Here is a 25,222-nt window from a genome sequence, read left to right as displayed (position 1 = left end):
CCCTCCTCCCTCTTTCTCCCTCCTCCCTCTTTCTCCCCCTCCCTCTTTCTCCCCTCCCTTTCTCCCCTCCTCCCTCTTTCTATCCCCCTCCCTCTTTCTCCCCCCTCCCTCTTTCTCCCCCCTCTCTCTTTCTCCCCCCCCTCCCAAAATATTCCCATCAGCGAAGAGACTGGTGGTATTTGCTGGACTCATATAAAATTTGGGTACGATTGTTCAGTGCAGTGTTTATACTATTAGGACACAAATCTCAAATAAAACTGGGGTTTGATTCGTGTGCGTGTGTGCGTGTGCGTGTGCGTGTGCGTGTGCGTGTGTGTGTGTGTGTGTGTGTGTGTGTGTGTGTGTGTGTGTGTGTGTGTGTGTGTGTTTCATAAAGCAAACATTTTCTCTTTCATAAGTCACCTACCCCCATCCCTCTCTCTTTCTCTGTCTCTTTCTATCCCCAGACATGTCTGGATGGTGTTTGTCTCCAGATGTGTCCGGGCTGTGTTTATCCCAGGTCAGTATTTGTCTCCAGACCTGATCGACCTCTATATATTATATAAAATGTTGTCTTGTGCACAGATCCACCACTCACTGTTTGGTAGCTTGTGGATCTGCTGCCCTTGAGACCCCTACAGTCCATTCTTGTCAAAATGTGACAATACAATGGAGCAACCCTCACCTCATTAGTGACCGGAGTCTTCTAAAGACTTGAACAATTTGTGCTCGTACCATTACAGCTAATTTTCTTAATTCTATTCATTAATTGGAGGTTGGAGGAGTAGAAGGGAGTGGAGAATGACTGCTTCAGTGGCAGAGCCAGGCTCATGAAGAACCCACACATACTTTACGCAGTTGTAATGAATGGATGTGTTGGGACTTAAATCCTTGTTACAACTAACATATTACATTTCATACGTTCTGGGAGAAAACTTCAAACAAATGATTGCTTCATACGATTTATTATGACATTTATAGCAGACCGAGCAATATCTCAAACCAAATCCATTATACGAAATCACGCAAGTACAATCCCTCATCATCAATGAATTTGTATTTCCCTTTTTCATTTCAGCATTTTATTTTGTTTTCATTACTAGTGACTTCATGCAAATCCTAAAAGTATCCAATTATCTGAAATGCTTGTTGCAACAAATATAATAATTATTCAAGCCTGTTCAATCCTGGTTGTAATTTGCTTACGTGGGTATCAGGAGGTGGACCAAGATCCTCCAATGCCCAAAGTATCCATCGTCGTTTCGGTTTTCTTCTTCATGAACAAGTTGACATTTTCTCGTTTAAACAAAGGAGCATTTTCCAATACTCCACATCATGTAATACCGATACCGACACAACTTCGAATTACTTATTCATTTGTATACACTTTACCATCACCGCTACCTATATACCACCTTGGATTATTTATTTATTAATTTACATACACTACCATCTCCACTTTCAACATAGCACCTTGAATTATTTATATATTTATATGCACTTTACCGAGGTCGGTCTCAGTGTTGTGTGAACTTCAGGTGGGTGGTCTCATTGCAATGTAACCTTCACAAAGGCGGTCTCATTGCTACGTCATATTCATGAGAGCAGTCTCAGTGCTAAGTAAGTGTTCAACGCCAGATCGTAAGGGTTCTCAAAGACGATGCTGGTGTGAACACTGGAAAAGAGCTGAATAAAAATGCATTAAAGAATGTTAGAGATGAAAGATGTGTAATTTTCAAAATAATTTGAGTCCAAAGAAGGTTGCTGTAGTTTAAATAATGAAACTTGTAAAATATACAACAGAGCAATTTATTATCTTTACAATAAGTGGAGAGAGAATTGGAAGTAAGGAAACAACCAAAGTTGATTGAATTGGATCGAACAAATAAGTTGTTTTCTTTGAGTTACCAATAACTGATTAGAATGCTACCAAAACGAACACGTGATAAGTAATCCGAACAGGAAGAAGTAACGAGTGAAGATGGGAGAGGTATAGGTCAAAGAGCATATTTGGCAAGTGAACTTCGAATGCGTGAGATCTTATGTTGGAAAGGAGCAGCAGATTGCTTATGTCGTGAAAGAGGGAGTTAGTGGGAAAGGAGCTTGGATCCTGTTTAAAGGTTTATCAATGAAGGAGAATAACTAACATGTTGATGTGAGAAAAGTTGTTTACAGTTTCGGTTAAGTCAAGGTTTTCAGTCAAGTCAAATCAATATGAGGCTTTTTTTGCAGCGAGTGATTCCACATAGTTAACCATCCATCCATCTATCCATCCATTGGGACCATACTCTGTGCAGAGCGTCGGTGCTGCCTTTACAGACTACTTGGCTATTGGGCACAATCCTGGACGGGTCGCCACTCCAACAGAGTATACCAGCATGCTGGCATTTATTTTTCCAACCTCTGAAGGATGACAAGCAGAGTCAACCCCACCTGGTATTGATTCAACAGCTGAGTGGGATTTGAACTCAGGATCCTCGGAACCCAAGCCCGCCACGTTAACCATTAAGCCAGCACCAGGCATACATAGTTAACCACTGCCGTTTAAATCACGTAACTGTCGAATTTGGTTATATTTTCTTTCTGATTTGCAAAAAGTTATTTTAAGAAAATGCAAATTGGCATTAAACTATGGAGAGTGTATGCCTAATCATTGTTGGAACTTTCACATGCAGGATAAGGACATGAGACGTCAGTGCGTCAACCCTGCTGTTGGTGTTTTCTCACATTCCATGAGCCTCGACTTTGTACACCAAAAAATATATACATTGTTACGTATGAAAAGCTTCAAAAGCTGCTCTTAAAAAAAACAAATAAACAAACAATAATTTAAAAGCAGAATTAAGTTTAAAATAAGAAAAGGGAGGAAGAAGATGGACGGCTCTAAACAGCGGAGATGCAGGACTGCGATGGTGTCGTGCAGTCGGCAGACGCGTAAGAATCTGCATTATAAACGAGGAGGAAGTGCAGGTGGTGATGTTCGATTAAAATGCTCTGTGAACATCGACAATATGTTCACACAATGCCCTTGATATTGGGCATATGGTGTTCATCGTTCACATATCAAGTCATCTCCACTCTCTTTTTTTCTTTTTCTTTTCTTTTCTTTCATCACTCTATTGAATCTTTCTCATTTCAGATCCATTCAGTTTATTTTATTTTTTTCGTGCTTGTCTCTCAGTTCTTGATTCCATGTGCAAAAACTTGCCGAGTGCACAAGCAATGTGACAGAAGGCAAAAAGGCGACGTACTGGCGACAGTAACTTTCCATTTTCACAAGGACACTGTCTGTTTGTGACATTTTGTTTTGTAGTCTTATTTTCCTTTGTCTTCTTTGTAGTTGTTGTGGCTGTTTGCTGCCGCTTATTCGGTGTTAAGATGCTGCGTCGTCTCATCACTCCTGTATGCCTGGTGTCGGCTTAACGGTCAAGGTGGCTGGCTTAAGATCTTAAGTTTGAGCCCCTGTTGTGACATTAAATAACATCAGCTGGGTTGACTCAGCCTGTCCAAAATGAGTACCAGCTTCGTGGAAACAGGGGGCACTGCATCAGCAGCAAAGCCACGCTCCCAGCGGTGATGCAACCAGGAGCTACAGGCTGCATACAAAATGATAATCATCACCGTGGTAAACAAGGTGAGGAAGCGATGAAGGTTTGGTCTCGCTTTGTGTATACATGAGCGACGTCGAACTTGATGTTGCGTGCACCTGATTAAACTTCATTTGGCTGCATCGGTCCACACGTCTTCATTTGTAGTGTTGGGATGCAGCGCTTTTCGTAGAGTAGTGTGCAGTAAACAGTTTCCTTGTTTTGGTGTTTTCTGTTTATTGCTTTCTCCTTGCAGCTCACAATTAGGTGCATTTTGTACACATATTCTTTACCAATGACCCTGCACTTTTTGTGGCTCTTCTACCCCAAAGTATTTGTTTCTGACGTGTGCTTCCTCATGTGGACTTTCATGTGTCCTGAGTGTCTGAAGCTCTTGCCACAGACTGAGCACTTGAAAGGATGCTCTCCTGTGTGGCTCCTAATGTGGACATTCATGACGGCTATGTGCGAGAAGCCCTTGGCGCAATACGAGCACTTGTATCGCTGCTCTCCTGTGTGGCTCCTCATATGGACATTCATGTTTCCCAACTGTGTGAAGCCCTTTCCACAGACCGAGCACCTGTACGGATGCTCTCCCGTGTGGCTCCTCCGGTGGACTTTCAAGTCCCATAAGCGTCTGAAACCCTTGCCACAGAAATTGCACTTGTACGGCTGCTCGCCCGTGTGGCTCCGTACGTGGATTTTCATGTTGGCCAAGTGGCTGTAGCCCTTGCCACAGAAGGAGCACTTGAACGGACGCTCTCCCGTGTGGCTCCTCATGTGGCCTTGCACGTCCCATAAGCGCACGAACGCCTTGGCACAGACATTGCACTTGTACACGTTCTCTTCTTTGTGCACCTTCACGTGGTTATAAAATTTTCTTTTAAGTTTGGTGCTGTATTGGCAGTAACAGCATGTGTACATTGCTGACGCGTCCTGGGAAGCCATAAGTTGGCTGATATCATTTGGTGTTTCCACTGAAAATAAAATAATATGAGCATGAGAATGATAACCACAGATACAAACTCTTTTTTTCTTTTTACATGGACACGACGTTTCTTACACATCATTGCAAGGTTCATGGAAGAGCTTGTTCAGGTCCATGCACTTTGAAATGAATCAAAATGATAGATTAGTAAATAACGAGGCAGGCAGGATAGAGTGGAGTAATGCACACCCCTCTGAGCTCTTTTGCCTGGGTTTGAATCTCAATCCAGCTATAAACTGCCGTGCTGGGGTTTCTCAGGTTGGGCGATTCATCAGTGTGTGTGCCAGCACTCTGGTGGACGTTAAGTCTGGCGGAATTAGTTGGTGGATGTAAACGTTCCCACGGTGTCCTTTGCAAAGAGTCGGCGAGCTATCGCTGGCACCATGAACAAATTACAAATTCCTGTAGTAATGTACAAGGGGTGGGGTGGGGACTGCATAAGCAGCACACCCACCACCCAAACAAATGAGGCTCCCCACAGCCATGTGGTAATTATGAAAGAAGTGAAGGAACAAAAAGATTTGAACGTGGGATTCCCTTGAGACCTTGATGGTAACAAAACAAGCCAAACTCTTGTGAGGTTAAAACATAATTTTGCAAATACTTCACTTTTTTAGATCCACAATTATGTTGGCAAATTAAATTCCTGAAGATTTAACAAGCAAAATCGTGTGGTTTGCCACAAGTGCAAGTTAAGAAGCATATCTGTTTTCATTTTTCCCTCTCACTACCTGAAAACCTGTTCCTGCCTCTCCATCCCCTCCAGTTCTCCGCCTCCATTTTCAACTTGCTAGCTCCACTCTCCAGACTCCCTTCGGCATGCCCTCGCTGCATGAAAAATGGTGTTCAAGGTGCCCACCGCAGTAATCATCATTGCCATTCAACATCTCATACCGTTTCATGACGGAGATCATTTCCTCTTCAAAAGGTTCTGTTGCCATCACGACATTGGCATCCAAATGAAGAAATATCTTCATTTGGTTCAAAAAATAATTCTCGTCACGGTGCCACAATCTCACAGTGCTCATTCTCAATGATGTCCTTTTCAAACGCATTCTCTCCACTTTCAGAGCTTTATTGACACAGCCTCGAAGACGAGACAACCAACCCGGAACAAAAAAAAAGAGCAATCGTTGCCTGGGTACTCACTCAGAAAGACATCAATTTTGCGAGACAAGATTTGCCGACGAGCCACAGCTCACTGAAACAGGTACCGGATACACATTCTACTGGATCGGTAAAGCTGTGGATGCTGCTCGATAAGCTAGTATTGGTTTTGCCATCAAGACCAAGCTCATTCCGCAGCAGGTATGCATCCTGAAAGGACACAATGAGCGGTTAATGTCGATACGGTTAAAACTTCAGGAGGACAGACACGCCGCCGCTGTTATCAGTGCATATGCACCAACCGTGTCCTATTCCGATGATGAGAAAGAAACCTTTTATGAACAACCATCACTAATTGCATCATCTGCACCTGCCAACTACAAAATTGTTTTGATGGGTGATTTTAATGCCAGAGTGAGCTGCAACTCCAATGCATGGGACCAGGTTATTAGCAACCATGGTGTCTGAAAAGAAAACAGCAATGGTGCCCTCTTGTTAAGTTTCTGCGCCACGAACAAGCTCACCATCATGAACATGCTATTCCAACAGGCGAATCTGTTGAAAACATTGTGGATGCATCCAAGGTCAAAGCACTGGCACCTAATTGACGACATCATTGTGCGTCAACGTGATTGACACGACATCCATCTGACCAGAGCTGTCCAGGATTCCACTGCATGGTCCGATCATCGACTAATCGTTGCTAAAACAGCTCTCCACATTGTGTCGAAAGCACGGAACCAGCGACCCCGACAAAACCCGAAGCTGAAAAACCAGGACACACGTACCGAGCTTGCAGTAAATCTAGAGGAGGAGGAGCTGGACAAATCTGATGAAACTGTCTTTTACTCGTGCACAGCTGAATGGAACACACTCTTTGAAGCTACCCGGAAGGCTGTGCTCAATACAATTGGCCCCAGAGAATGGAAACATCGTGATTGGTTCGAGGAAAATGATCCACTACTTCTTCCCATGCTGGACGACCTGCACCAGAAGCATGTCACATGCATGCGATAAATATAATCTGTCAAAGAAGAACTAATACGCAAGGGCCAGAAGCACAGCACAAAAGAAATGTTGCCAACTGAAAGAAGACTGGTTGATCAACAGTCCACGTGCTCCAAGAAACTGCCAATCGCAGAGAAGCACAAGGCTTCTTCAAAGAACTGAAAGCCATATGGTCCCGGTTTCAAAAGGATTGAGCCGGTACGAACTGCTGATGGAGAGTTCTCTTATCATCGAGCCAATTTTGATACTGCAAAGGTAGGCAGAACACTTCGGCAAGGTCTAGCACCAGCCATCCAACATCGACGATGCAACAATCGAAGACCAGATACCTGAGATGTCACACCTCACGGTACCACCAACATGAGATGAAATCTGCAAAGTAATGAAACAACTGAATACAGGTAAGTCTTCTACTCTGGTGCTGATGGCATTCCACCAGAAGTGTACAAGGAGTGAAGCCCCCATCTGCTTTTGAAACTACCTCAACTGTTCACCATAATCTGGTCCAAGGAGTCAGTCCCACAGGATTTCAAAGATGCCACAATCATACAATTGTGCAAAAGGAAAGGCGACCGATCGGACTGCAACAACCCACCGAGGAATTGCACTGTTGTCCACAGCAGAGAAGATTCTCGCTCGCGTTATCAATTGGCTATGCGGGCTTGTAGAAGAAATTAACCTGGAGAGTCAATTTGATTTTAGAACAAACTGTGGAACAGGTGACATGATTTTTGCAGTGTGACAAATCCAGGAAAAGTATCGCGAGCAACACAAGGACATGTACATCGTATTTGTTGATCTGACGAAAGCATTTGACTCAGTCAGCCGCCTCGGTCTGTGGAAATTACTGTGACGCGTCAGTTACCCAGATAAGCTGGTTAACATTATTCAATTGTTTCATAATGGTACGAAGGTGAGAGTCTTCGGCAATGGCGATGAATCCGAGAATTTTGACATCATAAACAGCATTAAACATGGCTTCCTGCATCCTATCACCAACACTCTTCGACATTGTGATTGATACAATGATCACAGATGCACTCGAGGACTCAGGTCTCCAAGGAGTCAAGATCCACTTCTGTACTGATGGCAGTGTTTTTAACCTCAGCCATCTTAAAGCCAAGACCAAAGTCCAACTGATGCCCATCAAAGACCTGTTGTTTGCTGAGGATTGCGTCATAGTCACACATATGGAGGAAGATGCGCAATGCCTGACGGACGCCTTTGTACGATCTGTTGACCGATCTGGCTTGACTGTCAGCATCAAGAAGAATGAAGTATTGTTCCAGCCGAAACCAGATTCACCAGACGTGGAACCGCGGGTCACAATCAACAACCAGCTGTTGAAAGTTGCAGAGAAGTTCTGATACTTGGACAGCATCATCAGAAACGATACCATCTCTGCCGAAATTACATCGTGCATCAGCAAAGCGAGTGCTGCGCTTGACCGGTTCATCCCATGGCTGTGGTCCACCCACAACATGTCACTTTCCATAAAGATCAGCGTCTATTGTTTATTTGTTTTGTCCACCTTGCTATACGATTCCAAAACCTGGACGCTCTATAGTCGCAATGTACAGAACTTGGACAGCTTCCACATGAGGTGCTTGCGGAGAATCTTAAACATTCGCTGGCAAGCCAAAGTCCCAAACACAGAAGTCCTGTCCCGATACGGTTTGGATGGACTCGAAACCTACCTGATCCGAACTCAAATGCGCTAGGCAGGGCACCAAGTGAAGATGGAGGACCATCGTCTGCCAACAATGTTGTTCCATGGCGAGCTCGCAGAAGGCAAAAGATCAATTGGTGCCCCCAAAAAATGATACAAAAACTCGCTGAAAACTAACCTCAAACGGTGTAAGATCAGCATGACCGGATGGAATAAAATTTTCCTTGATTGTGGGAAGTGGTGCAGCTACTGCACAGACTGCATGAAGGACTTTGAGTAGACACCCATCAAGAAGGAGAAGAGGAGACGAAGGAAGGAGAGATGACGGCAACCTGGTGGCGGAAAATCCTGAGATACGTCGATAACGACGGTTCAACCCACAACGACCTCTTCCTGAACCTGCTTGCTCAACAGGTATTATTTCTCTCTTCATGAAGTCTTCTATTCTGTGTTGAATGATCCATCGTAATATCTTGCGAGCATGTGAAATCAAAGCAATGGTTCGGTTATTTTAACATTCTCTTGGATCCCGTTTCTTTGGCAATGGAATATAGACTGGATGCTTCCACCTTTTCGGCCATAATCCTGCTCCAGAGCTGTGTTCAGATAAGCTGAGCTGTTAAAATTTTGATTGCGTCCTCCACAACTACCTTTAAAAGTTAATGTATCTTGGAATTTCATCAGCACCTGCTATTTTACCATTTGTTAGACATTTCAGGACTTCACGTACCTCACGTTATATCACGATTGGTTCTTGCTCATATTCTCTTTCTTCAAAGGTTGCCATAATGCTATCCCGTTTGTATAATCTTTCCATCTTTCTTTCACCTGTTTTTTTTTTTTTGTGAGATCCTTTCCTGTTCTACTCTTCAGGACCCCGATTCCAGACCTAAACTTTCCTGTGATCTCACTCTTCTTTTTAAACAGATCTGTTTTTATTTTTTCCCCCCACTCCGTTGTCACTTTCTATCTCCTCTGCATGCCTTTTTGAAATATTTATTTGTTTTTCCGAGCTTGTTGTTGGAAGTCGCCATTTAGCGGCTTCATGTCCTCTTGATGCGGCTTTGGTTTTCATCTCTCTTCTTCTGTCGGCAATATTTATTGCCTCTTCTGACAGCAATTTTGTCTTCTTCCTGCTTACTTTTGGGATCTTGCTTACTTTTTGGAACTTTTGGGATTTTGCCGTTAGTAGGAGACACAAATACCTGCCATGTCATTCCCGTGCAGTGATTTTGCCATGACACAAAGATGAGCATTATGCGTGGAATCTTTTTGCATGCATTACTTTTTAATCAATCTTTTCTTTCTTTCAAATGCCTTTGAATTACCCAGAAATTATTTCAGTCATACCTCGCTAAAAACAACAACATTAGCTGTACCTGGGGCTTACAAAGCACTTTGACTCATCAATAATTTTGAGTCATGAAAGTTTGAGTGACGTGGACTCAATTGTATTGTTGCAGGAATAACTGCTGTGGGTTAACAATGTATTGTTTAGAAACAGTTATTTCCATAGTGCATGTTTTTGCATTAGTGAAGTAAATCAATTGTCATAGAATATGCGTCAATATTTGTATAGAAAGCCTGTCTCCCCTCATGATGTTTATGTCTAAAACCGCTTATTCCATAATCACTTTTTAATGTTTTATCCTTTGTTCTTTATAAGGAAAGTGGCCTTGCAAAACCACTGAGTAAGTACTGGCATGGTTCTGCAATTTTCCAACCTTCCACCGGTGTGACCCGAAATATTGTTTTGTGGGTATTTGGATGAGGAGATTGGTCAACAGCCCTTGTTCCCACCCTCACCCCACTCCCACCATGTGTGCACCAGCCCAAACCCTCTTTATTTGTGAATGTATTGTAAAATAGATCTCCCCAAGTGAGTGGCACAACAATTTTGTTTTTCTCGTGTAGGCCAGTACCAACCTGCTTCAGGAGATTCAGGATTTCTTGACTCTTCAATCAAAGGCTCACACGGCTCTTGCTTTGCAACAACAGTCGGGATACCTTCTTGCAGTGTTGGGGGATTGTCACTTTTGAAAGCTCCTGCCATCACCGAATTCTCTGTGCGTGCACAAACCAACAAAACATTGTTCCCTCCATTGTCTTCAATGTTAACTACGAGTCGGCCCATAATATTGTCGCATTCCAGGGATCCCCTTACACCGTGAGTGTTTAGATCTTGAGGATACTGAAATAAAGGGATACCTTGGTCATGCTACAATAATTAAACAAATCAATCGGAGGCTACTGAGGTGGGCTTTAATTATACTTCAGAATAATTACTATTTTCATTTATAATAACCTGAAACACCTGCTCCCTTTGGGGGGGGAGGGACATAGGGATGGTGGGGCAAACTTATTTTGTGCCCAATGCTAGTAATACCTTTTCTCTCTGGCAGGATGAATAGCAAATTAATCACCATGCAATGCACCACGTGCACAGACAAAAGTCGCAAGTAATCAACCCACCCTCGCGGAGGGCGAGGAAGGGGTAATTATCTTCTGCCGTGACCTGTCCCTGGATATCCCCAACACTTGTGCAATATTTGGTGGGGATCGGCCAAGCTGTTTGAGTCTCGAAGCGAACAGACCGACAAACAGATCTGTTGGATTTTAATGATTGTTGGACTTACAGAATTTGTCGTGCCGACGGTGATCTATGCACTGATCAGCACTTATTAAACCCAATATGTTAAACCTATAATATATATGTATATGTATATATATATATGTATGTATGTATATATATATATATATATATATATATATATATATGTATATATATATATATGTATATATATATATATATATATATATATATATATATATATATCGCATGGACAACCTGACAATGATTTAACAACCCAACTGAACACTTGTAAAGAATGCACTTTTATTATCATAAAACTATATACTATATATATATATATATATATATATATATATATATATATATATATATATATATATATATATATATATATATATATATATATATATATAAAATTGGAGAAGCGTCTGCTTGTGGGTTTATTTGACTTCTATCTATTGTGAAACCACTGGATGGAATGAGTTGAAAACTGCTGCTTATACTCTGTGCGCAAGGGTAGATTTTAGGGGGTTTAAAAAAAAACCAAAAAAAACCATAATACTTCCGTGGGTTTAGGGTAGGGGAGGACCCAAATTCTCTCTGTAAATGTGTGTATAATACAATCTGGTGGTAGCCTGGATTAGAGATAATAAAGGTGGGGGAAGTATCCCATCCATAAGGATGGGTTCTTTGCTGGGCATACACAATGAGGACGGGAAGAGTGGACGGTAAAGGAAACAAAACTAACAAGAATGTCACGCAGGAGAGTGCGTACCTCCGCCAGCCTGAACAGTTTACGTTTTGTATCCTACTGATAGACTGGATATACATCTGGACCTGAACCAAAATTTCATCGGCTTGTTCTTGTCACCTAACCAATTCATCCACCAAGATTTGTCATAATCAGTCTACAACTTTTGGATATCAGGACATACATGTATATCATTTTTGGCTCCATCTTTTAATAATAAAGAATCACTTGGAAAAACCAAAAAAATATCGAATTCGCATCTTCACAAAAATCTTAATTATTCATCCTTGTCACATCTTCAACCTGTCTGCCAAATTTTGTCTAAATCCATCTATAACTTTTTGAGATATCCTGCTCACAGACAACAAACAGACAGACAGGGGTGAAAACAGAACCTCCGTCCACCTTTGGTGTCTGAGGTAATAAGAGACGGGGGTGGGGAGCACTATCTAAAGGCTCATTCACGGGCAACACCATTTCGGGTAATTGCAAGACAGGGCTAAGCATGCAGATCAAGCGATATCTCTCCTTCCGTCATTTTGACTTGTATCATTCTAAATGATGCAACTCGGAAGTCTACACTCTTGTGTAGCCCACACGAGGAAAACAAAATTGTTGTTCCAAACGGTGTATTGTAGTACCAACCTGCTTCAGGAGATTCAGGATTTCTTGACTCTTCAATCAAAGGCTCACACGGCTCTTGCTTTGCAACAACAGTCGGGATAGCTTCTTGCAGTGTTGAAGGATTGTTACTTTTGAAAGCTCCCGCCATCATCAAATTCTCTGTGCGTGCACAAACCAAAAGAACATTGTTCCCTACATTGTCTGCAATGTTAACTACAAGTCTGCCCATAATATTGTCATATTCCAGGGTTCCCCTTACACCATGAGAGCTTAGATCTTGAGGATACTGAAATAAAGAGATGCCTTGGTCTGAGCATGCAGATTAATATTAAGTACTGTTACGGTTGTGGGGGTGGATGGAGGAATTTCACAGGAAAGTAAGGATTGTATCGAGTTGCTTGGTCCGTAGAATGTGTCAGACATCTCAATGTAAATTAAGTAGGGAACCTGTGAGCTTAAGTGTTACGGGTCACCACACAGGGGGTAGTGCTATGTTAATTAAATAGTGATCAAGTCCAAATTCCCCCAATATGTAATTTGTGACCTTTTCCTACATTTTTACATTTACAAGCCAGCAATAACAGGAATTGCGTCAAGACAAAAACAAGCAAGCCAAACGTGCCGAGCAGGCAGAAGCCCCGCCTTCCTGGTTTTGTGCCAACAAGCCATGCCCGGAGGTGGATGATTGATGGGCGTGACGTGAGAAGCGAGGAAGAGGAGCAGTTGGTTTTTTTGGTTTTGTTGGGTTGAGGGAGTGTGAGGGACACGGTCGAGAGATGACGGAGCTCAGAGATGGCATGTAAGAACAGGGCGATATCTCTGCTTACGTCATTTTGACTTGCATCATTTAGATTGACACAATTTTGTTTTGCTTGAGTTGCCTACACGAGGAAAACAAAATTGTTGTTCCAAACGGTGTGGGGCAGTACCAACCTGCTTCAGGAGATTCAGGATTTCTTGACTCTTCAATCAAAGGCTCACACGGCTCTTGGTTTGCAACAACAGTCAGGATAGCTTCCCGTGGTGTTGGGGGATTGTCACTGTGGAAAGCTCCCACCATCACTGGATTCTCTGTGCGTGTGCAAACCAACAAAACATTGTTCCTTACATTATCTATGAGTCTGGCAAAATATTCATGTGACCAATTGCAACACCAGTATTATTAAAAATAACTTTTTGTAAACCCATGTAACTCCTGCACACTGGCCCTTTTTAGTGGTGGTCCATGGGAGTGCCTTTTTACTTTTATTTTTTTTTTGTATACATTGTCGAGGCTTGTCTGAGAGCTAACACACAATGCACAGCAAGGGGGGCATGAGACAAGAGGGGCGGGAGAGGGAAGGACAAAACAGTGGGGAACAGACACATTAGGAGATCTGTGGAAGGGAGAGGGATGGGGTGGGGAACATGGGGAATACAATATGGACATTACAGGGACTTTCAGGAAGGAAAGCAGGGAATATGAAGGAGGTGGATTAACGGAGGTAGAAAGATCGAGGATTTGGATGGGGGAAGATAAGAGGTGGTGGTGAACAGCTGTTTTGAAGGCCTGGAGTGAAGAATGGGATTGAAGAGTGTGTGGGAGTTTATTCCAAAGTGGGGAAAAAAAGAGGAATGAAAGAGTGAGGGTGAGCAGTGATTCGTGATTTTGGCAGTTTTACCAGAAGGGGCTCGCTGAAGGACCTTGAGCGCCCCACGGAAATATCTCAGACAGAGCGGGAAAGGGGGGTTGAGGTTGGAGAGGAGATGGTAGAAGACAGAAAGACCACCGGCCTGCCTTCGGTGAGATAGCGAGAGACCCAAAGTCTCTGCCTCATCGCAGGAGATGCCAATGATCCTAAATGCCTTGGTTTCCACAGCGTGAAGCCGAGAAAGGTGAAAGGCAGGAGCACCATCCCAGAGGGGAGAGCAGTACTCCATCAGGCTGTGGACGAAAGCCTTGTATGTGGTCAGGAGCTCAGGTGGGCCGAGGAAGGACTTTGCACCATGGAGGATTCCCAGTCGGCAACTGGCTTTGGAGGCCAGGTTGGAAATGTGGCTTTCCCAGGAAGGATCATGTCAGATAGTGATACCCAGAAGCTTTAATGAAAGGACTTCTTCCAAAGGATTGTTGAGAAAGTAGATAAGAGGGGGGGGGGATTCAAACGGTCCTTTCGGAGAGACATAGTGAGACTGAGATTTCGTCAGGATTGAAAGGCATGTTCCACGTGTTGAACCAGTTTGTGATTTTATCCAGATCTGCAGAGAGCGAAGAAGCTGCTGCTTCCCGGTCTGAGGGATGACAGATGGTACGGCAGAGGGTTGTCATCAGCAAAGAGATAAAGAGGATAAAAGGACTTGTGGAGATCTCTTCCGCACAGTCGTGTAAAGCAGCGGTTCTCAAACTATTGTCTGCGGATAGCAGACAACCGCCACTGGCCCGTGACCTCCGTTTACGTGGTTGTTGCAGAACAAAAGGGTTTCGATTCAAAGAACTGGAGAGTGTGAGAACTTGCAGACAAAGCAGTGCATTTTCAGATGCGATTTGCAACTATGTAACTGTGCGAGACAGAGGTTCTCATCACTTACCACCCTCATGTCCAAATTCAGAAGCAGGATGAATGCTGAACCTTACCCAAGTCAAAAGCTGACAAACATTACACCTGACTTCCCAGAACTTTGCCAAAAAAACAGGCCCATCCATCCATCCATCGGGACTATACTCTGCAGAGCGTCGGTGCTGCCGATGCAGTCTCCTGGGCTATTGGGCACAATCCTGGATGGGCCGCCACACCGACGCAGGAAACTCGAATGGCTCAATAATCCCAGCATGCTGGTACTCATTTTGCCGATCTCGGAAGGATGACAGGCTGAGTCAACCCCATCTAGTATTAATTCAGCTGCCAACAGGGCTCCAACTCAGAACCTTAAGATGCCAAGCCAGCCACCCTAGCCACTAAAGCCAACACCAGGCTTCAGTTTGGGATTACTTGTCTCTACAACAGGAAGTGAAATTGCAATTGTCAAAGAAACTTCAGGGTTATAAGTAGGAAAATCCAGACCATAATCCTCATCTCTTATACATCTCGAGTTCAATATGCTGAAAAGTTCCAGGAAAGATGCAACTTCCCTTGAGCCATGAATCAACACCGGCACCTTCATCCGTTTTGAAAGTGCCAATGCAGTAAAGTGAGGTTCACACTCACGAATGATGCATTTGAGGGAATCTTGATTCATGTTGATACGTTATCATTACAAACAAACAAAAACAAACAAACAAACAAACTGTGTAATTCATGCAACAGAGAACCAGCCATTCACATCATGTATACTGTTACGTCAATTAACTCGATAATGATTATTGTTTTTTTTTTCTTCCTTTAATAAGCAAGTCCACAGCAATTCAACGAAGCATCTTTAGACTCTCCAGCTTACCAGTTTCTGGAGTTACTTCACCCTCTTCATGGTGCAGCGTGTAGACATCATTAATCCTGATTCCAAGCAGTCCGTCAGCACCATCCACGCAACCACTGTCCTCCATATCGGACGCACACGAAGACTGCAGCGAGATCAGCTTCTGGGCACAAACGGACAGTTCCTTGCTCAAAGCGTCCAGCATCGAGCACAGGATTTCGACCAGTGTGGAGCCTTCGAGCCGGACGACTCTTCGTTCCATGAAGCTGCGGATCTCGGCATACGTCGCAAAAGGAAACCTTCCTTTGGCGCAAGAAAAGAGCTCCGCTCTCAACGAGTCCGACTCCACGCAAATTTGCAGCAGCTTTCGGCTCTTGATGCCCAGATCGATGACCACGGCTTGGGCCGTTTCGCTTCTCAAGCCCTGGTCTTTCAACCATGTGGTGAAGGCCACTACTTCGGCCATGGCTTGCAGGAGATAAAACAACTGCTTGTTAGTCAGTTAGTCATTTTCACGGTCCAAGGCATCAACGAAGAGCGTGTGGTCGTGCCACTTTCACATGGTCACCAATGTTCAAGGTAGATAAAAGACGGGATTCAACTCGTTCAAAGATGGACGGTGAGGCTTCACATCATCCGGATCGCTCCGGGACAAATCCTCAATCTTCAACCTTGGAATAAGGAATGACACGATACAGATTTTTAAAACTCTGAACGATATCAACATTGTTCATTGAAACTTCGACCCCACGCCTTCAACGGTGACCTCAACAGCAGTCGATCCCTACACGAGAAGATTTACATTTAAATGAAGAAGAAAAAAAACCAGCATTAACAGTCAATAACGACTAAATGAACGACAGAAGTGTGTCGCAAAGGCTGGGACAGCTGAAGCTTTCAAAGCCAACCTGGACTACTCGTGGGAGAGAAGAAACAGGTCATTTTGGTACAAGGAAGGTGATTTGATTAAGGGCAAAGGAAAGGTCGGAAGCAAATTATTTTGGGACTTGATGCTCAAAAGTTGAGGTATCAAGGTACATGAAGAACACCGACAATGATTTCTCACCCATTGCACGACCACGACCATGAGCATGACCACGACCACGAGCATGACCACGACCATGACCCATGAGCATGATCATGAGCACGACCACGACCATGACCCCGAGCCTGACCACGAGCATGAGCGCGACCACGAGCTTGACCATGACCATGACTATGAGCATGAGCATGTTCCACGACCATGAGCATGACCACGACCATGACCACGACCACTCTCAGCTTTGTTAAAGGGTGTGAGGCAAACTCACCAGTCACCACGCTTACCAAGTGCAGGCTGGTGAGACTGATCACCCGTGGGAATCGTTACTCAAGCACCACCAAGTGGAGAAAGAAGCGAGGATTCAACCACATGGCCAAACACCCAGCTTTATGAAACATTGACAATCATAACTTGTACAGTCATTGTCAAAGCACCACGACCATGAGCATGAGCATGTTCCACGACCATGAGCACGACCACGAGCACGACCACGACCATGACCACGAGCATGAGCATGACCACGAGCACGACCATGAGCATGACCACAACCATGAGCACGACCACGAGCATGTTCCACGACCATGAGCATGACCACGACCATGACCATGACCATGACCATGACCACGACCACTCTCATTTTTGTTGAAGGGTGTTTGGCAAACTCACCAGTCACCACGCTTACCAAGTGCGGGTTGGTGAGACTGATCACCCATGGGAATCGTTACCCAATCACCACCAAGTTGAGAAAAAAACGAGCATTCAACCACATGGCCAAACACCCAGCTTTATGAAACATTGACAATCATAACTTGTACAGTCATTGTCAAAGCACCACGACCATGAGCATGAGCATGTTCCACGACCATGAGCACGACCACGAGCACGACCACGAGCATGAGCATGAGCATGACCACGAGCATGAGCATGACCACGAGCACGACCATGAGCATGACCACAACCATGAGCACGACCACGAGCATGTTCCACGACCATGAGCATGACCACGACCATGACCATGACCACGACCACTCTCATTTTTGTTGAAGGGTGTTTGGCAAACTCACCAGTCACCACGCTTACCAAGTGCGGGTTGGTGAGACTGATCACCCATGGGAATCGTTACCCAATCACCACCAAGTGGAGAAAAAAACGAGGATTCAACCACATGGCCAAACACCCAGCTTTATGAAACATTGACAATCATAACTTGTACAGTCATTGTCAAAGCACCACGACCATGAGCATGAGCATGTTCCACGACCATGAGCACGACCACGAGCATGAGCATGAGCATGACCACGAGCATGAGCCTGACCACGAGCACGACCATGAGCATGACCACAACCATGAGTACGACCACGAGCATGTTCCACGACCATGAGCATGACCACGAGCACGACCATGAGCACGACCACGACCATGAGCACGACCACGAGCATGACCACGACCACGACCATGACCATGACCACGACCATGACCATGACCACGACCACTCTCATTTTTGTTGAAGGGTGTTTGGCAAACTCACCAGTCACCACGCTTACCAAGTGCGTGTTGGTGAGACTGATTACCCGTGGGAATCGTTACCCAATCACCACCAAGTGGAGAAAGAAGCGAGGATTCAACCACATGACCAAACACCCAGCTTTATGAAACATTGACAATCATAACTTGTCCAGTCATTGTCAAAGCGCCTTTGATCTCGATCTTGAGCACAAGCGTCGGTGTCCTTTCCACCCGTCTCGACAGACACACGTATACAACGCCCACCCACAAGGAGAGAGAGGAGTTTGAACACGACCAGGAATCGTTAACCACCAACACATCACCGGATGGTCTTTCATCGCCAGCACGAGCCCCCGCCCGGGTCTCCCTCACTTCGCTACGAAACCCGCGCCATTCTTCCTGCTCACCCACACCTCGTGTCCCAGCACTCTCTCTCACTCCCCTCCCTCAGGGCTCACACCCCGTACAGACACAGACTGCTTCCTGTCGCGGAGTCGTTGGGTGACGAGCGCAAACAACTCTCCTCCCCCTTCCAACATTTCCACGCCCCCTCAGTCTAAATTATTCATTCTGCTCTCGAGGAACCATAATATTTAAAAAAAAAAAAAAAACGCTTCACCATTGACGTGTGTACCGACGAATGCGAGTTATAGTTTTACCGACGAGTAATTTATTAAATTAATAAACATGTCAACCAGACTCGGAGTGACGTCACGAGTCTGGGAGGGATCCGGTGGTTCGAATCCTGGCAGTCAAACCAAAGACGTTTAAAACGGTTTGTGCTGCTTCCTTGCTTGAGTTCATCGTTTCAAAAACTTCCGAACGTTCGGTCCATTTTGTGCCTGGCAAAATGGCGACACGTCACTACCTGTGACTTCAACATTTTACTGCCATGAGCGGTCTCGGATTTTCTTCCCCACATTGGGTTGTAAAACGAAAACATTATTTGACGCTATGTCATAAGTAAGCATCATGTATAGAAAGAGGATCAACCAATTGCCATGAAGAATAACAAAAAAAATTTTTTGAAAGTCGAAGAAGAAGAATCCCTCGGAGCGTTGCGAAGCAGAGATCCGCATTTCCGGGAGTGGTCGCGTGGGGGTGGGGCTTCAATCGAGCCAGGGCGCCTTGACTGCGGCTTGTGGAGGATCAGAGACCTTGCAGCTCGAAACGGTCATGCAGAAATACGAGAAGTTGGAGAAGATTGGAGAAGGTAAGTGTGAATTTAAAATGCGTGGCTCCGGAGCAGATCGGGGCCGACATTGGTGACGAATAATGGCGGCGCGAAAGTAGGGCCCATGTTGATGTGGTTCGGCTCGTGTGACCACCACCTCCTCCCCCACCTCCTCCTCCTCCTCCTCCTCCTCCTCCTCCTCCTCCTCCTCCTCCTCCTCCTCCTCCTCCTCCTCCTCCTCCTCCTCCTCCTCCTCCTCCTCCTCCTCCTCCTCCTCCTCCTCCTCCTCCTCCTCCTCCTCCTCCTCCTCCTCCTCCTCCTCCTCCTCCTCCTCCTCCTCCTCCTCCTCCTCCTCCTCCTCCTCCTCCTCCTCCTCCTCCATTTACTGACGTCACAGCAGACACGATCATCCTGTTCTTTCGTCTGTTTGAAATTTTTTGGATCTTCTTTTCCCAGTTTTGGACAAGTGCGCAGCATAACGTAACTCTACCGTACAGATGAGATCAGGGGAGAGGAGGAGGACATCTGGGTTTAACAAGCAGGACATAAACTCAAACTTCGCAAGAGAAGGAAAAGAGGAGAAGTGGAGTTGGGGGGACACTTTAGCATGTGAGGGAGGAGGTGGGCTCGAGGGTGGAGGGGGAACTGTGTGGACCCTTATCCCATGTGATGGAGGAGGTGGGCTCGAGGGTGTAGGGGGAACTGTGTGGACCCTTATCCCATGGAGAAAAGGGCGATTTGATGAAGCAAGGAGAGGACAGAGGGTGCAAAACTCCAAAAAGAACGTGTAAACAAATTTGCCTCCATTTCTCCACTTTTGTAATGGCTACAATTGTGTCAAATTCTTAGCACTTATCAACTCGTGACAACCATTGGTGGGTTTGTACTTGACATGTCACTTTGGTTCCATCAGAGGAATCTTACTTGGGCGCATCATTAATCAAAGGCATCGTAAACCTGGTCATGGGAGTGACTGAACTGGTTTCTCCAATCAAAAGGTGGAGAGGGTATTCCCTGCCTCGTCCATTTCCTGGCGTTCTCTGCCCCGTCCATTTCCTGGGTTTCCCTGAGCAGGTGATAAATGGGGCTTCTGCGACACCCATTCAAATGAATCGGGAGGAAAGGGAAAAACTTTCTGACTCAAGCCTCAAAAGCCCAAAAGAGTAGACTGATTTTTCTCCCCACCTATCCCCTTCCCTCCCATACAAACAAATGAAAAATTGAGACCGAAAGATTGAGACTTACTGATTAAAGCACTTCTTCCCCCCCAACATATAATCACTGTCCTTTTATATTTTCATTCCACTCAAAGAGCAAACCAACATATTTACCCATGTTCTACTTTAGGGAATAACTTAATTTTCTGATAACATTCGTTTCCATCAAATATATTCACAAAGAAGAACTTGGAACTTGGTTCTTGGTATAAGTGTCTTTGTTGAGCTTCTTTGAGCAGATATGATATGATAAACTTCTCTTCATGCTCTTATTTGACCACTTCCTGAACCACATATCATTTTGAGATTGTAGTAAATTGTTTTTCCATTGTTCAATTGATAACCATCAAAGTTTTCAGTCCATTCAAGGATATTAATTTTTTTTCTTTACATCCTCCAACTTATTTGCAATTAAATTTAACCGCTTATTTGTTTTATCTACTTTTACCCCGGTTATTTCTTCAATAAGACTTATTTGATATTTCTCACATTCTTCATGTTTTCCATTTAAATACCAAGGCTGATTACATCTCCACTCTTTGGTTTGGTTATTGCTTGGTTCTATCATTTATAAATCAGTAAAATGACGGCAGTAGCCTGTTAAAATTCCCAACCCAATATCTTAACACTTGTACTTATAACCATAAGGGAGACGATTGATTCCATTCTCTAAAATATATATTTTATCATCAAAAGCTCCGAAAGCTTTCTTATTTATCTCTTCTGTATATAATTGATGTTTATAACTTCTTATTGTATTCATTTTTCTGCACTCTTCCTTCTTTAAGGTTAAACAGTTGTAATAATGTTTAAAGTTTATTGTTTCCTTGATTATATTTTTCTTTATTCCCTTTAGCTTCTTATCACACCTTTCAATGTTATTATTATCAATATATGTAAAAGCATAAGACTTTGATCTCAATCCTATAAATTCACTCAATACCTTCCCACCCAATTCATCTTTAAACTTACCAATAACCTTTTTATTCTTTGATGAAAACAATACATCACCTGACTTATAATTACTTGTAATATATATATATATATATATATATATATATATATATATATATATATATATATATATATATATATATATACAGTCAAGCGTGACTTAACGACGGGGTTACGTTCTGAGAAACGCGTCGTTGTGTGAACATCATTTTTATTTTTTTTCGTTTTTGAACATCGTACTTACACAAACCTAGACACCTAGGCTATATGGTGTAGCCTATTGCTCCTCAGATACAAACCTGTACAGCATGTTACTGAACTGAATACTGTCGGCAATTGTAACACACATCCAAGAGAGTCTGAAGACGCGTTAGATTTACCTTTGTGCAGTTCATGACGGTCATCGGTGTTGTTAGCAACAGCTTCCAATCTCCTCTTGCATCGATTCTAGAAAGGTGAATAAATAATTAGCGTTTGGATTTTATAAAAACGTAATCATCGCATCGATGTTATGTTATAATTTATAAATGAAGAAACGAGCACCTGTCAATTGTGATATGTATTTTTGGAACAGTGCGATTGTTTTGACAACATACAAAGCTTCACTAAAAACAAATTTGTACTTTTTATTTTGACTAACAACAACGATTTATTCGCGGAATTATTCAATTCAAAGGTAATTTACTTGCTCGAAGGTAAACGTGCAAACATTGGTTCAGTTTGAAAGCCGATTTCCTTGAATCCCGATTTAGCACGACCCTGCTTTTTTCGCGATGACATTTTATGGACCTCAACGATCGCATTATAACATGGCCACACTGTCGTTGTTTATTATCATTATGAGGTATTATGTACTGTACAGTGTACATAATTGTATGTGCTATTTTTATACGACTGGCAGCAATACGTCGGCTACATCACTCGGCAATAGGAATTTTTCAGCTACTTTTTTTTTCTTTTTTTTTTTCCAGAGCTGGCAGATCCATCGTTTATGCGATCCGTCGTTTCCCGGAACGTCGTTAAGTGGCGCATGACTGTATATATAAATATCATCAATCATATCCTCATATACATCACTTGTCTTAATTTCTAATATAAAACAATCTGTATCCATATATTACAATGACACATTATCCTTGTACTTTGATTTTAAATTATTATAGTAATAGTCATACATGAATGACTTTGACAAGTCAAGAATTGATGTTCCCATATAAATAGTTTTATCCATTTCAATACTCCCTTTTTTCAAATGAATAGCACAAAAGTTTTCTGAAAACACCTCTACTCGCTCAAAACTTGGTCTATTAATTAACTTTGAAGCCTGTTTCCAAGATGTAGCAAGTCTTATTTTTTTGTCGATTCCTAACATTTTCATAGTCTTTCCAAATACAGCATTATTCATTAATTTATAAAAGTCCTTCTCAAAATCTGTTTTTGCTTCTGTTCTCTTATTTTGTGTTAAAATCAAGACACTTCTTTAACCAATGACTGTTGAAATTTGAAAATCCTATGAATTTTCCTCACTCTCAACCCAGCAGATAAATATTGTCTCAAGTTCCTTTGATGCAAAACATAACTTTCTTGATCATTTAATGGAGTAAGTATTTTTTCTGGAGATTTTCCTTTTATATTAAATGACTGTTGGTAAAGCCTGGTGTTGGCGCAGTGGTTAGGGCAGCGGCTTGGGATCCAAGAGGTCCTGAGTTCAAGCCCCGTTGGGCCACTGAATTAATATACCAGGGGGTTGACTCAGCTTGTCATCCTTCCGAGGTCGGCGAAATGAGTACCAGAAAAAACTGGGCCGGTGTATACCCCGGTTAAGATAAGTGTACCATATCCCTGTGTCGTAAGAGGCGACCAGGGTTGCGTCAGGAAGGGTATCCGGCGTAAAACATCCGCCAAGTCACGATGCGGATCATACGGATGATCCGCTGTGGCGACCCCTAACGGGAGCACCCGAAAGAAGAAGAAGAAGAAGAAGATTAAATGACTGTTGGTAATCACTTTACCATTCTTTTCTTGGACTTTCTTTATCAGGGGCATGAGGTAGGTCTTTATGTTTGTGATGAAGTTCTTCTGGATATTTTAAATCAACCTCAAAATAATATCCAACTTCAGCTTCATCTAATTTTTTTTTGAGAAGAGACAACAATGTCTTGGAAAACTTTTTCATAATGTTTTTCTTTAACCCATTTAATTTCTCCATAAGCTAAAGATTGAGACACAGCCCACCCATAGAAATTGTTAGCATCATAATACATCAGGTAAGAGTTGTCCTCATTCTTATTATAATCAGGAAGATATTTGTTCTTTGCTTTGGCATATCTCTGGGAACATACTTGAGATATTCCTCCTCTTTTAGCCTTCTCTACCATTAAAATCATATCTACATCACTGATTAATTCCAAATTTTGTTTTGCTATTTTTAACATAGCACTCCAAGCCAAACCCGGGGCTATGTAATAGTGAGCGGGGTCTAATCCACAAGAATTTTTATTATGACAGACTGTTCTAAAAGTTTCAAACACATCAGCCAATAACAATACATCAGTTTTAAGATACAAATCGTGATATTCTCCAATATTCCTTATATTCAACTTCTCCCAAACCTTTTTAGCTTGTCTATAATCTCTATCGGAAATATGAGTTTTATTCAACTTGCTATAGAAGCTTTCCTTTGAAGGAAGTTGTGTTTCTTTCAACTTCTCAAATGAATCCATGCAGTCATACGGATATATTCCCTTTTGTGATAAGAGATCAATCTCTTCTTGATTTGAGAAATGTGATTTAAGATTCGGTAAGTTTTTGATATTTGATGCTAAGTTATATAATTGACTTGCCATAAACTTGAAAGTGTCAAGAAATTTGATATGGGTTATGGGGGATGTATGAATTGTTTTGTGAATGAGATGTATTTTGCTTCTGTGTTAGGAATGGCAGAAATATCTCCAGATGTCTTTGAAAGATCATTTATAAATCGATTTGTTTATATATGATAACATGATAATTTATTTCCAATGGGCGAGGAAAAATATGTGGCACAGTAAAGATTTATTGGGGCTATGAAATGCAGAGATAGGAGAGAGAGGTGTGGTGCGACAATAATACAAGCAACTTACGAAAGCAGACACGGAGCAGACTTGACGTGAAATTAGTAACAGTAACAACATTAATGATCATCTTCAGACTGACTTAGCAGACAGGTGCCAGCACACTCAGACACTCACAGAAAAAGAAACCCCGATGAGAAGGGACTTTTGCAACCAGGGAGGGAGGAGAGTTGAGGTTATGCTTTCGGTACCTGGGTGCCCGATGGCACGATGTGCCACCAATACGTTTCGGGGGGGGGGGGATGCTCCGTGTCGTGGTACCCAACAGTAGTCGCGTTGTCTCTGCTCCCCCCCCCACACGTGTGGAGACTGTATTCTGAAGGAGGAGCTTGAGTGGGGGAGTCCAGAGTGTGAGGGCGGAGTAATGGGCAGGACCAGGTAGGCGGATGGGGTCGACGTGGTGTGGGCAGAGACGAGGAGCAGGAGGCGGTCCAACGAGGCGAGGCGTAGGCGGAGACGAGAACAGGAACACACCACGTGAAAACACACACACACACACACGAGAGATGGAGGAACT

General features: G+C 43.3%; 2 protein-coding genes across 7 annotated transcripts in view; one reads left to right on the top strand and one right to left on the bottom strand.

Moving 5' to 3' along the window:
• Positions 1-928: 928 nt before the first annotated feature.
• Positions 929-18,887, bottom strand: LOC147022480 (uncharacterized). Of its 5 annotated transcripts, none has more exons than XM_085893417.1 (6): positions 18,867-18,887; positions 15,721-16,370; positions 13,240-13,377; positions 12,328-12,465; positions 10,265-10,402; positions 929-4,543 (listed from the first exon to the last, which is right to left on the bottom strand). In XM_085893417.1, exons 2-6 carry the CDS (start codon positions 16,163-16,165, stop codon positions 3,888-3,890), a joined length of 1,515 nt encoding a protein of 504 aa, XP_085749543.1. In that variant the 5' UTR covers positions 16,166-16,370; positions 18,867-18,887; the 3' UTR covers positions 929-3,887. The 5 variants fall into 5 exon arrangements, with proteins under 5 accessions (XP_085749543.1, XP_085749539.1, XP_085749541.1 ...); XM_085893413.1 differs by lacking the exon at positions 18,867-18,887 and adding an exon at positions 18,655-18,796; XM_085893415.1 differs by lacking the exon at positions 18,867-18,887 and adding an exon at positions 18,516-18,765.
• A 414-nt stretch (positions 18,888-19,301) lies between these two features.
• The window catches only part of CDK5 (cyclin dependent kinase 5), a 140,932-nt gene continuing 135,011 nt past the window's right edge, over positions 19,302-25,222 (top strand). For both annotated transcript variants that reach the window (XM_085893408.1, XM_085893407.1), the window contains exon 1: positions 19,302-19,460. In XM_085893408.1, the coding sequence (XP_085749534.1) occupies positions 19,424-19,460 (37 nt within the window). In that variant the 5' untranslated portion in view covers positions 19,302-19,423. The remainder of the gene's footprint in view (positions 19,461-25,222) is intronic.

This window comes from Eptatretus burgeri, chromosome 8 (assembly GCF_056783735.1).
Source record: "Eptatretus burgeri isolate ZD-2024b chromosome 8, Ebu_testis_v1, whole genome shotgun sequence".
Classification (NCBI taxonomy): Eukaryota; Metazoa; Chordata; class Myxini; order Myxiniformes; family Myxinidae; genus Eptatretus; species Eptatretus burgeri.
The sequence above is the reverse complement of the archived record's forward strand: the minus strand, read 5'-3'. Positions and strand labels throughout refer to the sequence as shown.

Bases quoted from the DNA above. Each gene is read 5' to 3' on its own strand.
- LOC147022480 (XM_085893417.1), bottom strand. From the start codon at position 16,165: ATGGCCGAAGTAGTGGCCTTCACCACATGGTTGAAAGACCAGGGCTTG. The intron at 12,466-13,239 runs GTTGGTACTGCC...GTGCACGCACAG, and splicing joins TCCTGAATCTCCTGAAGCAG to AGAATTTGATGATGGCGGGA. The intron at 10,403-12,327 runs GTTGGTACTACA...GTGCACGCACAG, and splicing joins TCCTGAATCTCCTGAAGCAG to AGAATTCGGTGATGGCAGGA.